General features: G+C 45.4%; 1 protein-coding gene across 2 annotated transcripts in view; it reads right to left on the reverse strand.

Annotated features, from left to right (window-relative positions):
• Positions 1–955: 955 nt before the first annotated feature.
• Positions 956–14668, reverse strand: part of LOC134341373 (RAS guanyl-releasing protein 2) — a 53424-nt gene continuing 39711 nt past the window's right edge. For both annotated transcript variants that reach the window (XM_063039224.1, XM_063039223.1), the window contains 5 exons: positions 14220–14361; positions 13794–13830; positions 5334–5483; positions 2371–2443; positions 956–1380 (listed from right to left, as the gene is read on the reverse strand). In XM_063039224.1, the coding sequence (XP_062895294.1) occupies positions 2388–2443; positions 5334–5483; positions 13794–13830; positions 14220–14361 (385 nt within the window). In that variant the 3' untranslated portion in view covers positions 956–1380; positions 2371–2387. The remainder of the gene's footprint in view (positions 1381–2370; positions 2444–5333; positions 5484–13793; positions 13831–14219; positions 14362–14668) is intronic.

A 14668-nucleotide genomic window follows, 5' to 3' on the forward strand; every position in this document is an offset into this window, starting at 1 on the left:
AGCAAGAGAAGAGATTGCCGCACCTTTGGCAATGATCTTTGCATCCTTATTGGCCATGGGAGTAGTATCAGATGATCAGAGGGTGGCAAATGTGATTCCTTTGTTCATGAAAGGCAGAAGGGCTAACCCTGGGAATTATAGTGGGGGGAAATTATTAGCGAGGGTTCTTAGTGACAGAATTTACAAATATTCGGAGAAGCATCGTCCGATTAGGAATCGTCAGCATGGCTTTGTGAGCATACTCATGCCTCATGAGCCTGACTGAATTTTTTTGAGGATGTGACAAATCACATCACAGAGGATTTTAGTAAGATGTTTGATAAGGTTCCCCATGGTAGTCTCATTTAGAAGGTCAGGAGACATGGGATCCTGGGAAATTTGGCTATGTGGATTCAGAAATGGTTTGTTCATAGAAGGTAGAGGTAAGTACAGAATATTCTGCCTGGAGTTGTTGACTAGTGGATATGGAGGGCTATGGTCCAGGTGCAAATCGATGGGACTAGGTGGAATAAGTTTGACATGGACTAGATGGGCTGAAGGGCCTGTTTCTTTGCTGTAATATTCTATAACTATGCCTTTTTCCCAGGGCCAAAATGGCTAATTCTAGGGGGCATAATTTTAAGGCGATGAGAGGAAAGTACAGGGAAGATGACATAGTTAAATTCTTTAAACAGAGCAGTAGGTGCGTGGAGTGGCTTGCCAAGGATGGTGGTAGAGGCAGATACATTAGGGACTTTTAAGAAACCCTTTGATAGGCACATACTGTAGATGATAGAAAACTGAAGGATTAGATTGATATTGGTTAAAAGGTCAGCACAACATCGTGGGCTGCAGGGCTTGTACTGTGCTGTTATGCTGTGCTTATGGTCACTGGGCACAAAATGCTCTCCACAGACACTTTGCGAATAGACAGAAATACAGCAGGCACACAAAGCAAAACTTATCACTATGGTAACGGCTGTCATTTTATTTGGACTGTTATACAAATGTGAAGACAAACTACCAAAACAGATGAGCAATTTGTGGGAGTTACATAGAATAAATAGCAATGGTGAATGGGGACTTTGTTGAGAGTCCATTTAACCCCATACCCCACTCTAAAGCAGTTTCCATCATGTGCAGTTCCAATGGTAATCGATCAGGCAACTGCTGGCCACTGCCACTGAGGCCAGTCAATAACAACAGCATTTGATGCTTGGTGATTGATCAAGTAAGTAAAAGCCAATGGAGACACATTGAAGGGAAATGCACAAAACGTGCTTGCAGGTTATGAAGACAGAAGCAGGCCATGTGGTCATTCACATCTGAATCAAATATGTGGAACAGTCATTGGTCCCATTCAACAGTGTCACACCTTGCAACTGGGATGATGGTTTGAACCTAGAAAAAGAAGCAAAAGATATGAGGTGAGATCTGAGAAACAATATCTGGGGAAATATGAAGAGGCACTGTCTCTTCAAACTGTTTGTAGTGTCCATGAAACATTTCCAGTGAACAATCAGCATGGGAACTGCCTCTACACTATCCTGTCACATATTCCATGGAACACACACAAAATGCTGGTGGAACGCAGCAGGCCAGGCAGCATCTATAGGAAGAGGTACAGTCGACGTTTCGGGCCAAGACCCTTCATCAGGACTAACTGAAAGAAGAGATAATAAGAGATTTGAGAGGGGAGGGGGAGGGGGAGATCCGAAATGATAAGAAAAGACAGGAGCGGGAGGGATGAAGCTAAGAGCTGGAAAGTTGATTGACAAAAGGGATACCAGGCTGGAGAAGGGAGAGAATCATGGGAAGGGAGGCTTAGGGAGAAAGTAACTTTCAGAAAGACACTCTCCTGTCACATACTCCATGGCAAAGATTAAACAGAGGGAATTCCCTCTACACTATCCTGTCCCACCATTTTTATACTCTGGATCAATACCATTAAGCAAAGGCTCCGTGGACTCCAGGTTGAGAACCCCTTGTCTACACTATCTCGTCACGTACCCTGTGGGGGCAGAGGGAATAATGTTGTAGAATCTCTTTGCATCCTAGATACCAAGCACACTATAAATAAACTGCAGAGGACAGTTCTATCTGTATTGTCCTTTCTCACTCTCCAAGTGCTCAGACCAATGCAACAGACCCAAAATTGGTTGGCAACCCCTCTGTTAAAGCAATTGGCTGCATTTTGAGATATCCAAAATTAGTGAAAAGATACTTGGGGATGTAGACACAAGAAACTGCAGATGCCGGAATTTCTGGAGCTGCTAGACTCACTGTGTTCCTCTAACAGATGGTCTGTTACATGAAGATGCTCATCTTTCCTTGCCACTGTTCGTGGGCACGGGTGTAGTTTGTTGATGCATGATGTAGCAGTGCACCTACCAGACATTGGGTGTTGTTCACAGATGGATGTCCTGTACATCGTCTTCCAGAGTTTCAACCTCTTCCTGAAGAACTGTGAAAAACATTAGGCACCGCCAGTTATCATTCTTTAATCCAGCTTGCTTTACAGTGCTACAGTGTTGCTATTAACACAAGAGATTCCACCAATGCTGGAAATTCAGAACAAGACGTGCAAAGCACTGGAGGAACTCAGCAGATCAGGCAACATGTATGGAGAAGAATAACGTTGAATAACGAAGAATAAGGTTTTGGACTTTGACCTTTCATCAGGACTCCCAGGAAGGAAGCCCACGCAGTCAAGGGGAGAATGTACAAAATCCTTACAGTTGGCAGCAGGAATTGAACCCTAATCTTACAGATGGCAATGTAAATTCTTACCTAACCGATACATTGCTGTGCTGCCCCATGAGAAACTCTACCAATATTCTTTGCAGTGAAAAGAACGGGAGGTGTCCTTCTCGGAGCATATACTGAGGGTCATGGGCAGGATACAGGGTGAGATGTTTCCAGTTGTGGGAAAGCTTAAACAAGTGGCAAAATGACAAGATTAGGAGATGGACATTTCAAACTGAGATGCTTAGGAATTTTGTTATGTGGCGAGTGGTTAATCTCCGGAATTCCTTACCTCAAGGGATGTATAAGCTCAGTCATAAAATGTTTAATGAAGAGTTCGATGCATTTTTCAAATATGAGACCATAAGGCATAGGAGCAGAATTAGGGCATCTGACCCATTGAGTCTGCTCTGCCATTCAATCATGGCTGATCCTTTTTTTTTCTCCTCCTCAACCCTATTTCCTGGCCTTCTCCCCATAACCTTTGATGCCATGTCCAATCAAGAACCTATCAATCTCTGCCTTAAATACACCCAACAACCTAGCCTTCACAGCTGCATGTGGCAAAAAATTCCACAAATTCACCATCCTTTGGGCCAAAGAAATTTCTCCGCATCTCTGTTTTGAAAGGGCGCCCCTCTATCCTGAGGCTGTGCCCTCTTGTCCTAGACTCTCCCACCATGAGAAACACCATGAGGGACTTCTTAGAGTTGGAGAACTGGAACAGAGAAGGGAATGATGCATAAGGCAGAACAGCCATGATTACATAGGATGGTGGGACAGGTTAGTAGGGCCGAGTGGCCTACTTTTCTCCTGTTTTCTTGTGTTATGTATATTTTGTTGACTGAAGAGTGCTTTTGGATCACTTGAGGAAAAGAAAACTGTTACTTAAATGTAAATCTGTTCTTCCCTTACATGTCATCACTCCCCCACTATCTGGGCAAGTGAAGAGCAGTAGGTTAAATAGTGTGGGGCATCTGGACTCGTACTGTTCTGTGTTCTGACTCCATTCCAGGGTCCATTGTTGGGGGTTGGGGTGGTGAAGTAAGATGGGGAGGGTCACTCTTCAGTCAGCAACTCCATTGACCCAAGTTGATGACTAGCCCCTTAACGCAATCTTAACAAACTCACACATCAGAGTACTGAGTTGGAATGTTATACTGAATCTGTAGAAGACTTTGGTGAGGCCTAATTTGGAGTACTGTATGCAGTTCTGGTCACCTACCTACAGGAAAGATAGCAATAATATTAAAAAAGAGCAGGGAAAGTTCACAAGGATGTTGCTGACACGTGAGAAACTCAGTTACAGGGAAAAATTGAATAGTCTAAAACTTTATTTCTTGGAGCATGGAAGAATGAGGGGAGATTTGATAAAAGTATACAAAATTATGAGGAGTAAATGCAAGCAGACTTTTCCCACTGAGGTTAGGTGAAACTAGAACTGGAGGTTATAGTTAAGGGGGAAAGGTGAAAATGTTTAAGGAGAACATGTGGGAAAACTTAGGAGAAAGGGAAGGAGGAGGGGTACTGGGGGCAGGTGGTAGGTAGGTAAGAGGCAAGAGGCCAGATTTGAGAGTAGAAGAAGAGAGGGGGGAAAGGATTTTTTTACCAGGAGGAGAAAATGAGTCATGCCATCAGGCGTTAGAGGTTACCCAGATGAAATATAAGGTGTTGCTCTACCACCCTGAGGGTGGCCTCGTCTCAGCACAAGAGGAGGCCATTGACCGACATGTCATTACGGGAAGTACTCTGTCCAGTTCTGGTCGCCTCACTATAGGAAGGATGTGGAAGCATTGGAAAGGGTACAGAGCAGATTTACCAGGATGCTGCCTGGTTTAGAGAGTATGCATTATGATCAGAGATTAAGGGAGCTAGGGCTTTACTCTTTGTAGAGAAGGAGGATGAGAGGAGACATGATAGAGGTGTAAAAGATAATAAGAGGAATAGATAGAGTGGATAGCCAGCGCCTCTTCCCCAGGGCATCACTGCTCAATACAAGAGGTTATGGTTTTAAGGTAAGGGGTGGGAAGTTCAAGGGGGATATTAAAGGAAGGTTTTTTACTCAGAGAGTGGTTGGTGCGTGGAATGCACTGCCTGAGTCAGTGGTGGAAGCAGGTACACTAGTGAAGTTTAAGAGACTACTAGACAGGTATATGGAGGAATTTAAGGTGGGGGCTTATATGGGAGACAGGGTTTAGGGTCAGCACAACATTGTGGGCTGAAGGGCCTGTACTGTGCTGTACTATTCTATGTTCTATGTTCTATGAATGAGAATCAGAATTAAAATGTCTGGCCACCAGAAAGTTCAACTTTTGACAGATGGAGCAGAGGTACAAGACAAAGTGTTCCCCCAATTCACGATGAGTCCATTAATGCAGAGGAGGCACCAAACACAACAGATGACCCCAGCAGATTCGCAGGTGAAGTGTTGCCTCACTTGGAAGAATTGTATACAGTTTCCCTTTTCACAGATTGTGCCAGACTGTTAAAAGTTTCCAACATTTTATGCTTTTTCAGATGTCCAGTGTCTGCATTTTTTAAAAACTTTTCATTTACTGTTTGAGCTCCCAAGGTCCCATGGATGCATGGCCAACCAGAGACTGCCTCACCTTCAGAACTAGGAGCTGAGTGTGTGGCAGGTACGCTGAAAGATCTCCTGAGTGTGGGACCCGGACTGTCCAGGCTAATACTCTTGGTGCGTTTACGACACTCCTTCACCAGGAGGCTCTTACACTGTTTGTGACAGCTGATTCCACAGGCTGTGAATGAAAATGGTGAAGACAAAATATTAATGAGAATAAATTCTCCTCACCACATCAAACTATGTCCAAGTAAACTAAGACCAGCTCTGGCCCCACATCATAGGCAGGAAAGATTGTTCTCGAAGGTACAGGCTTGGGTTCACTTACAAATACAGATACCATTCACTGGAATTTCAAAGGTTAGGGGGAATTAAATGGGAGTTTCTGGAATATTAAAGAAAGCTGACAGGGTGGATGGAGAAAAATTTGGTCAGGAAGGCTGGGAACAGGAGAGAGTGTCTGGGAATTAGAGTCGGGAGGAGTTGGGAGCAAGAGACAGTGTCTGGGAATTAGAGATGGGTTTCCATGGGTGAAGCTGGGAACTACTGCTCAATACCAAGCCCGGGTGAGAGCTGGGAATCACTCCTGCCATCAAACCTTCTCAGTAATTATTGAGAAAGTAAGGAGGCATGGGATCCAAGGGGACATTGCTTTGTGGATCCAGAAATGGCATAGAAGACAAAGAGTGTTTGTAGGTGGGTCATATTCTGCATGGAGGCCGGTGACCAGTGGTGTACACCAGGGATCTGTTCTGGGACCCCTACTCTTTGTGATTTTTATAAATGTCCTGAATGAGGAAGTGGAGGGATAGGTTAGTAAATTTGCTGATGACACATAGGTTGGGGGTGTTGTGGATAGTGTGGAGGCTGTCAGAGATTACAGCGGGATATTGATAGAATGTAAAACTGGGCTGAGAAGTGGTAGATGGAGTTCAACCCAGGTAAGTGTGAAGTGGTTCATTTTAGTAGGTCAAATATGATGGCAGAATATACTATTAATGGTAAGACTCTTGGCAGTGTGGAGGATCAGAGGGACCCTCTCCCGCAGAGTCACATCTGCCAGAAGTGCATACGGCTGGGCGATCTGGAAGACCGTGTAAGGAATCTGGAGCAGCAGCTGGATGACCTTCGACTCAAAAGGGAGAATGAGGCAGTCATAGATGAGAGCTACAGGGAGGTAGTCACACCTAGGCTGTCGGAAGCAGGTCGTTGGGTGACAGTCAGAGGGGGGAAAGCGAAGGTGAGCAGACAGGTAGTGCAGAGCACCCCTGTAGCCATTCCCCTGAATAATAAGTTTACCGTCCTGGATACTGTTGGCGGGGACGACCGACCAGGTGTGAGCCACGGTGACAGGGCCTCCGGCACTGAATCTGACCCTGTGGAGCAGAAGGGTGGGATGGAGAAGAGGAGAGCTGTCGTCATTGGAGACTCTATAGTCAGGGGAGCAGACAGGAGATTTTGTGGACGTGAGAAGGACACCCGCATGGTTTGTTGCCTCCCGGGTGCCAGGGTCCGGGATGTCTCTGACCGGGTGCACGACATCCTGGTACGAGAGGGAAAGCAACCAGAAGTCGTGATACATGTTGGGACCAACGACATAGGCAGGAAGAGGGATGAGGTCCTGAAGTGTGAGTTTCGGGAATGAGGCAGAAGGCTGAAGAACAGGATCTCAAGGGTGACCTTCTCAGGATTGCTGCCAGTGCTACGTGACAGAGATGGTAAGAATTGGAGGAGATGGCAGTTGAATGCGTGGCTGAGGAGTTGGTGCAGGGAGCAGGGTTTTAGATTTTTAGATCATTGGGATCTCTTCTGGGGAAGATGGGACCTGTACAGATTGGATGGGTTGCACCTGAACTCGAGGGAGAGCAATATCCTTGCAGGTAGGTTTGCTAGCATGGTTCAGGAGGGTTTAAACTAATTTACAAGGGGGATGGGACCCAGAGCGATAGAGCAATGAAAGAAGTGCATGGAGTAAAGCCAGATCTGACATACAGAGAGGCTTTGAGGAAAGAGAAGCAGAATAAACGGTGTAAAGACAGTAAGGTAGAAGGGCTGAAATGTGTGTACCTCAATGCAAGAAGCATCAGGAACAAAGGTGATGAACTGAGAGCTTGGATACATACATGGAATTATGATGTAGTGGCCATTACAGAGACTTGGATGGCACCAGGGCAGGAATGGATTCTCAATATTCCTGGATTTCAGTGCTTTAAAAGGGATAGAGAGGGCAGAAAAAGGGGAGGAGGGGTGACATTACTGGTCAGGGATACTACTACATCTACAGAAAGGGTGGGTAATGTAGCAGGATCCTCTTTTGAGTCAATATGGGTGGAAGTCAGGAACAGGAAGGGAGCAGTTACTCTACTGGGGGTATTCTATAGGCCCCCTGGTAGCAGCAGAGATACAGAGGAGCAGATTGGGAGGCAGATTTTGGAAAGGTGCAAAAATAACAGGGTTGTTATAGAAACATAGAAACATAGAAAATAGGTGCAGGAGTAGGCCATTCGGCCCTTCGAGCCTGCACCGCCATTTATTATGATCATGGCTGATCATCCAACTCAGAACCCAGCCTTCCCTCCATACCCCCTGACCCCTGTAGCCACAAGGGCCATATCTAACTTCCTTTTAAACATAGCTAATGAACTGGCCTCAACAGTTTGCTGTGGCAGAGAATTCCACAGATTCACCACTCTCTGTGTGAAGAAGTTTTTCCTAACCTCGGTCCTAAAAGGCTTCCCCTCTATCCTCAAACTGTGACCCCTCGTTCTAGACCTCCCCAACATCGGGAACAATCTTCCTGCATCTAGCCTGTCCAATCCCTTTAGGATCTTATACGTTTCAATCAGATCCCCCCTCAATCTTCTAAATTCCAACGAGTACAAGCCCAGTTCATCCAGTCTTTCTTCATATGAAAGACCTGCCATCCCAGGAATCAATCTGGTGAACCTTCTTTGTACTCCCTCTATGGCAAAGATGTCTTTCCTCAGATTAGGGGACCAAAACTGCACACAATACTCCAGGTGTGGTCTCACCAAGGCCTTGTACAACTGCAGTAGTACCTCCCTGCTCCTGTACTCGAATCCTCTCGCTATAAATGCCAGCATACCGTTCGCCTTTTTCACCGCCTGCTGTACCTGCATGCCCACTTTCAATGACTGGTGTATAATGACACCCAGGTCTCGTAGCACCTCCCCTTTTCCTAATCGGCCACCATTCAGATAATAATCTGTTTTCCTATTTTTGCCACCAAAGTGGATAACTTCACATTTATCCACATTAAATTGCATCTGCCATGAGTTTGCCCACTCACCCAACCTATCCAAGTCACCCTGCATCCTCTTAGCATCCTCCTCACTGCTAACACTGCCACCCAGCTTCGTGTCATCCGCAAACTTGGAGATGCTGCATTTAATTCCCTCATCCAAGTCATTAATATATATTGTAAACAACTGGGGTCCCAGCACTGAGCCTTGCGGTACCCCACTAGTCACCGCCTGCCATTCTGAAAAGGTCCCGTTTATTCCCACTCTTTGCTTCCTGTCTGCTAACCAATTCTCCACCCACACCAATACCTTACCCCCAATACCGTGTGCTTTAAGTTTGCACACTAATCTCCTATGTGGGACCTTGTCAAAAGCCTTTTGAAAATCCAAATATACCACATCCACTGGTTCTCCCCTATCCACTCTACTAGTTACATCCTCAAAAAATTCTATGAGATTCGTCAGACATGATTTTCCTTTCACAAATCCATGCTGACTTTGTCCGATCATTTCACCGCTTTCCAAATGTGCTGTTATCACATCCTTGATAACTGACTCCAGCAGTTTCCCCACCACCGACGTTAGGCTAACCGGCCTATAATTCCCCGGTTTCTCTCTCCCTCCTTTTTTAAAAAGTGGGGTTACATTAGCCACCCTCCAATCCTCAGGAACTAGTCCAGAATCTAACGAGTTTTGAAAAATTATCACTAATGCATCCACTATTTCTTGGGCCACTTCCTTAAGCACTCTGGGATGCAGACCATCTGGCCCTGGGGATTTATCTGCCTTCAATCCCTTCAATTTACCTAACACCACTTCCCTACTAACATGTATTTCGCTCAGTTCCTCCATCTCACTGGACCCTCTGTCCCTTACTATTTCTGGAAGATTATTTATGTCCTCCTTAGTGAAGACAGAACCAAAGTAATTATTCAATTGGTCTGCCATGTCCTTGCTCCCCATAATCAATTCACCTGTTTCTGTTTGCAGGGGACCTACATTTGTCTTTATCAGTCTTTTCCTTTTTACATATCTATAAAAGCTTTTACAGTCCGTTTTTATGTTCTCTGCCAGTTTTCTCTCATAATCTTTTTTCCCCTTCCTAATTAAGCCCTTTGTCCTCCTCTGCTGAACTCTGAATTTCTCCCAGTCCTCAGGTGAGCCACTTTCTCTGGCTAATTTGTATGCTACTTCTTTGGAATTGATACTATCCCTAATTTCTCTTGTCAGCCACGGGTGCACTACCTTCCTTGATTTATTCTTTTGCCAAACTGGGATGAACAATTGTTGTAGTTCATCCATGCAACCTTTAAATGCCTGCCATTGCATATCCACCGTCAATCCTTGAAGTGTCATTTGCCAGTCTATCTTAGCTAATTCATGTCTCATACCTTCAAAGTTACCCCTCTTTAAGTTCAGAACCTTTGTTTCTGAATTAACTACGTCACTCTCCATGTTAATGAAGAATTCCACCATATTATGGTCACTCTTACCCAAGGGGCCTCTCACGACAAGATCGCTAATTAACCCTTCCTCATTGCTCAAAACCCAGTCCAGAATAGCCTGCTCTCTAGTCGGTTCCTCGACATGTTGGTTCAAAAAACCATCCCGCATACATTCCAAGAAATCCTCTTCCTCAGCACCTTTACCAATTTGGTTCACCCAGTCTACATGTAGATTGAAGTCACCCATTATAACTGCTGTTGTAGATTGAAGTCACCCATTATAACATTATCATGGGTGACTTTAACTTCCCTAATATTGATTGGCACCTCATTAGTTCCAAGGGTTTAGATGGGGCAGAATTTGTTAAGTGTGTCCAGGATGGATTCCTGTCACAGTATGTGGACAGGCCGACCAGGAGGAATGCCATACTAGATCTAGTATTAGGTAATGAACCGGGTCAGGTCACAGATCTCTCAGTGGGTGAGCATCCGGGGGACAGTAACCACCGCTCCCTGGCCTTTATAATTATCATGGAAAAGGATAGAATCAGAGAGGACAGGAAAATTTTTAATTGGAGAAAGGCAAATTATGAGGCTATAAGGCTAGAACTTGCGGGTGTGGATTGGGATGATGTTTTTGCAGGGAAATGTACTATGGACATGTGGTTGATGGTTAGAGATCTCTTGCGGGATGTAAGGGATAAATTTGTCCCGGTGAGGAAGATAAAGAACGGTAGGGTGAAGGAACCATGGGTGACAAGTGAGGTGGAAAACCTAGTCAGGAGGAAGAAGACAGCATACATGAGGTTTAGGAAGCAAGGATCAGATGGGTCTATTGATGAATATAGGGAAGCAAGAAAGGAGCTTAAGAAGGGGCTGAGAAGAGCAAGAAGGGGGCATGAGAAGGCCTTGGCGAGTAGGGTAAAGGAAAACTCCAAGGCATTCTTCAATTATGTGAAGAAAAAAAGGATGACAGGAGTGAAGGTAGGACCGATTAGAGATAAAGGTGGGAAGATGTGCCTGGAGGCTGTGGAAGTGAGCGAGGTCCTCAATGAATACTTCTCTTCGGTATTCACCAATGAGAGGGAACCTGATGACGGTGAGGACAATATGAGTGAGGTTGATGTTCTGGAGCATGCTGATATTAAGGGAGAGGAGGTGTTGGAGTTGTTAAAATACATTAGGACAGGTAAGTCCCCGGGGCCTGACGGAATATTCCCCAGGCTGCTCCACGAGGCGAGAGAAGAGATTGCTGAGCCTCTGGCTAGGATCTTTATGTCGTCGTTGTCCACGGGAATGGTACCGGAGGATTGGAGGGAGGCGAATATTGTTCCCTTGTTCAAAAAAGGTAGTAGGGATAGTCCGGGTAATTATAGACCAGTGAGCCTTACGTCTGTGGTGGGAAAGCTGTTGGAAAAGATTCTTAGAGATAGGATCTATAGGCATTTAGAGAATCATGGTCTGATCAGGGACAGTCAGCATGGCTTTGTGAAGGGCAGATCGTGTCTAACAAGCCTGATTGAGTTCTTTGAGGAGGTGACCAGGCATATAGATGAGGGTAGTGCAGTGGATGTGATCTATATGGATTTTAGTAAGGTATTTGACAAGGTTCCACACGGTAGGCTTATTCAGAAAGTTAGAAGGCATGGGATCCAGGGAAGTTTGGCCAGGTGGATTCAGAATTGGCTTACCTGCAGAAGGCAGAGGGTGGTGGTGGAGGGAGTACATTCAGATTGGAGGATTGTGACTAGTGGTGTCCCACAAGGATCTGTTCTTGGACCTCTACTTTTCGTGATTTTTATTGACGACCTGGATGTGGGGGTAGAAGGGTGGGTTGGCAAGTTTGTAGACGACACAAAGGTTGGTGGTGTTGTAGATAGTGTAGAGGATTGTCAAAGATTGCAGAGAGACATTGATAGGATGCAGAAGTGGGCTGAGAAGTATCAGATGGAGTTCAGCCCAGAGAAGTGTGAGGTGGTACACTTTGGAAGGACAAACTCCAAGGCAGAGTACAAAGTAAATGGCAGGATACTTGGTAGTGTGGAGGAGCAGAGGGATCTCAGGGTACATGTCCATAGATCCCTGAAAGTTGCCTCACAGGTGGATAGGGTAGTTAAGAAAGCTTATGGGGTGTTAGCTTTTATAAGTCGAGGGATCGAGTTTAAGAGTCGCGATCTAATGATGCAGTTTTATAAAACTCTGGTTAGGCCACAATTCGAGTACTGTGTCCAGTTCTGGTCACCTCACTATAGGAAGGATGTGGAAACATTGGAAAGAGTACAGAGGAGATTTACCAGGATGCTGCCTGGTTTAGAAAGTATGCATTATGATCAGAGATTAAGGGAGCTAGGGCTTTACTCTTTGGAGAGAAGGAGGATGAGAGGAGACATGATAGAGGTGTACAAGATAATAAGAGGAATAGATAGAGTGGATAGCCAGTGCCTCTTCCCCAGGGCACCACTGCTCAATACAAGAGGACATGGCTTTAAGATAAGCGGTGGGAAGTTCAAGGGGGATATCAGAGGAAGTTTTTTTACTCAGAGAATGATTGGTGCGTGGAATGCACTGCCTGAGTCAGTGGTGGAGGCAGATACACTAGTGAAGTTTAAGAGACTACTAGACAGGTATATGGAGGAATCTAAGGTGGGGGCTTATATGGGAGGCAGGGTTTGAGGGTCGGCACAACATTGTGGGCTGAAGAGCCTGTACTGTGCTGTACTATTCTATGTTCTATGTTCTATCTTGGGGTCTGAGTCCAAAGGGCACCCAAAGTTGCTAAGGTTGACTCCCTGGTTAAGAAGGCATACAGTGCATTGGCCTTCATCAGTCATGGGATTGAGTTTAAGAGCTGAGAGGTAATGTTGCAGCTATATAGGACCCTGGTCAGACCCCACTTGGAGTACTGTGCTCAGTTCTGGTCACCTCACTACAGGAAGGATGTGGAAACCATAGAAAGGGTGCAGAGGAGATTTACAAGGATGTTGCCTGGATTGGGGAGCATGCCTTATGAGAATAGGATGAGTGAACTCGGTCTTTCCTCCTTGGAGTGACAGAGGATGAAAGGTGACATGATAGAGTTGTACAAGATAAGGCGATGCACTGATCGTGTGGATAGTCAGAGGCCTTTTCCCAGGGCTGAAATGGCAAGCACGAGAGGGCACAGTTTTAAGGTGCTTGGAACTAGGTACAGAGGAGACGTCAGGGGTAAGTTTTTTACACAGAGAGTGGTGAGTGCGTGGAATGGGCTGCTGGTGACAGTGGTGGAGGCAGATACAATTGGGTCTTTTAAAAGACTCCTGGTGGATACATGGAGCTTAGAAAAATAGAGGGCTATGAGTAAGCCTAGGTAGTTCTAAGGTAAGGACATGTTCGGCACAGCTTTGTGGGCCAAAGGGCCTGTACTATGCTGTAGGTTTTCTATGTTTCTGTTATTCTTTCATTATTAATTTATTTATTAACATATAGCACAGAACAGAGCATTCCAGCCCTTCGAGCTGTACAGTCCAGGTTCCCTTGATTGAACACTAGCCGGACCGCGGGATAATTTACAATGACCAATTAACCTACCAGCCGGTATACCTTTGGATCAAGGGAGGAAACTGATGTGGTCAAGGTGAGAACGTACAAACCCTTATAGACAGCGAAGAGGAAACTTTAAACCTGAGACCAGGAGACTGATGAATTGGGGTAACTGATGACAGAAGAGGTGAGGGCCCAGATCATTGTATCAGATAATATCTTCGGCATGGCTCGATTAATCCGTCCTGGGGACCTACTCACCTTTACACTTGTAGCCTTGTTTGTATAAACCCCAGATCTGTGGGAGGAAATGAGAGTGTATCAGTGTGACTCAAGGCACTCTGTGTAATGTACACCCGGGTCTGTACAGCGTGGGTTACCCGTAGCTTCAATTCAGCGTGACTGAAGGTGCCAATGAGTCTATACAGTGTGTGTTACCCATAGCACAGTCTCAGCTTAATGACATCAAGAAAAATTAACCACTGGTTAAGAATGATGGACAGTCGCTGAGGATCACTCCTCAGGATTAGCTGGAGTTAACCATCTCTCACTCTGGAACTTCACCCTTAGTACAAAGAGCTAGGCAAGGTGGGTTTCCCTAACCCTGACAAACTCATGCTCTCCTCCCTCAGCTCCCTTAACACATTGCAAAATGGCCTAAAACTCATACAACGCAGTTACACATACAAAGCTCTTGCAGTGATCACAGAAGGTGGGTTTCAAGTACGTGGTCTCCATGAAGTTATGAATGAATCCCATCTTGCAGTTGAGAAGTGAGTTAGCTTGCTTGAAGTACGTAATCATTTCATCTCTGCTGATCTGACCATCTCTGGAAGACAAAAAGAGAAATCTGAGAATCATTAGAAAAGAGTTGCAATAGACCCAAGATTATTAACGAGGCTGTCACTTTCTCATGAACTACCTCCCATCACTAGAACATCAGGACACCCTCTGTTCATTCTGCCCTTCAAGCTGCTTTGTCTATTGCATGAGATCCTGGCTGGTCTTAGTTCCAAACTCTCACCTATGTGTCATAGAGTAATACAACACAAAAACACGTCCTTCAGTCCAGCCAGTCTCATTTGCCTGTGGTTGCCCCATAACCCTCTAAACCTTTCCTGTCCATATCCCTCTAA

This window comes from Mobula hypostoma, assembly GCF_963921235.1.
Source record: "Mobula hypostoma chromosome 30 unlocalized genomic scaffold, sMobHyp1.1 SUPER_30_unloc_5, whole genome shotgun sequence".
NCBI lineage: Eukaryota > Metazoa > Chordata > Chondrichthyes > Myliobatiformes > Myliobatidae > Mobula > Mobula hypostoma.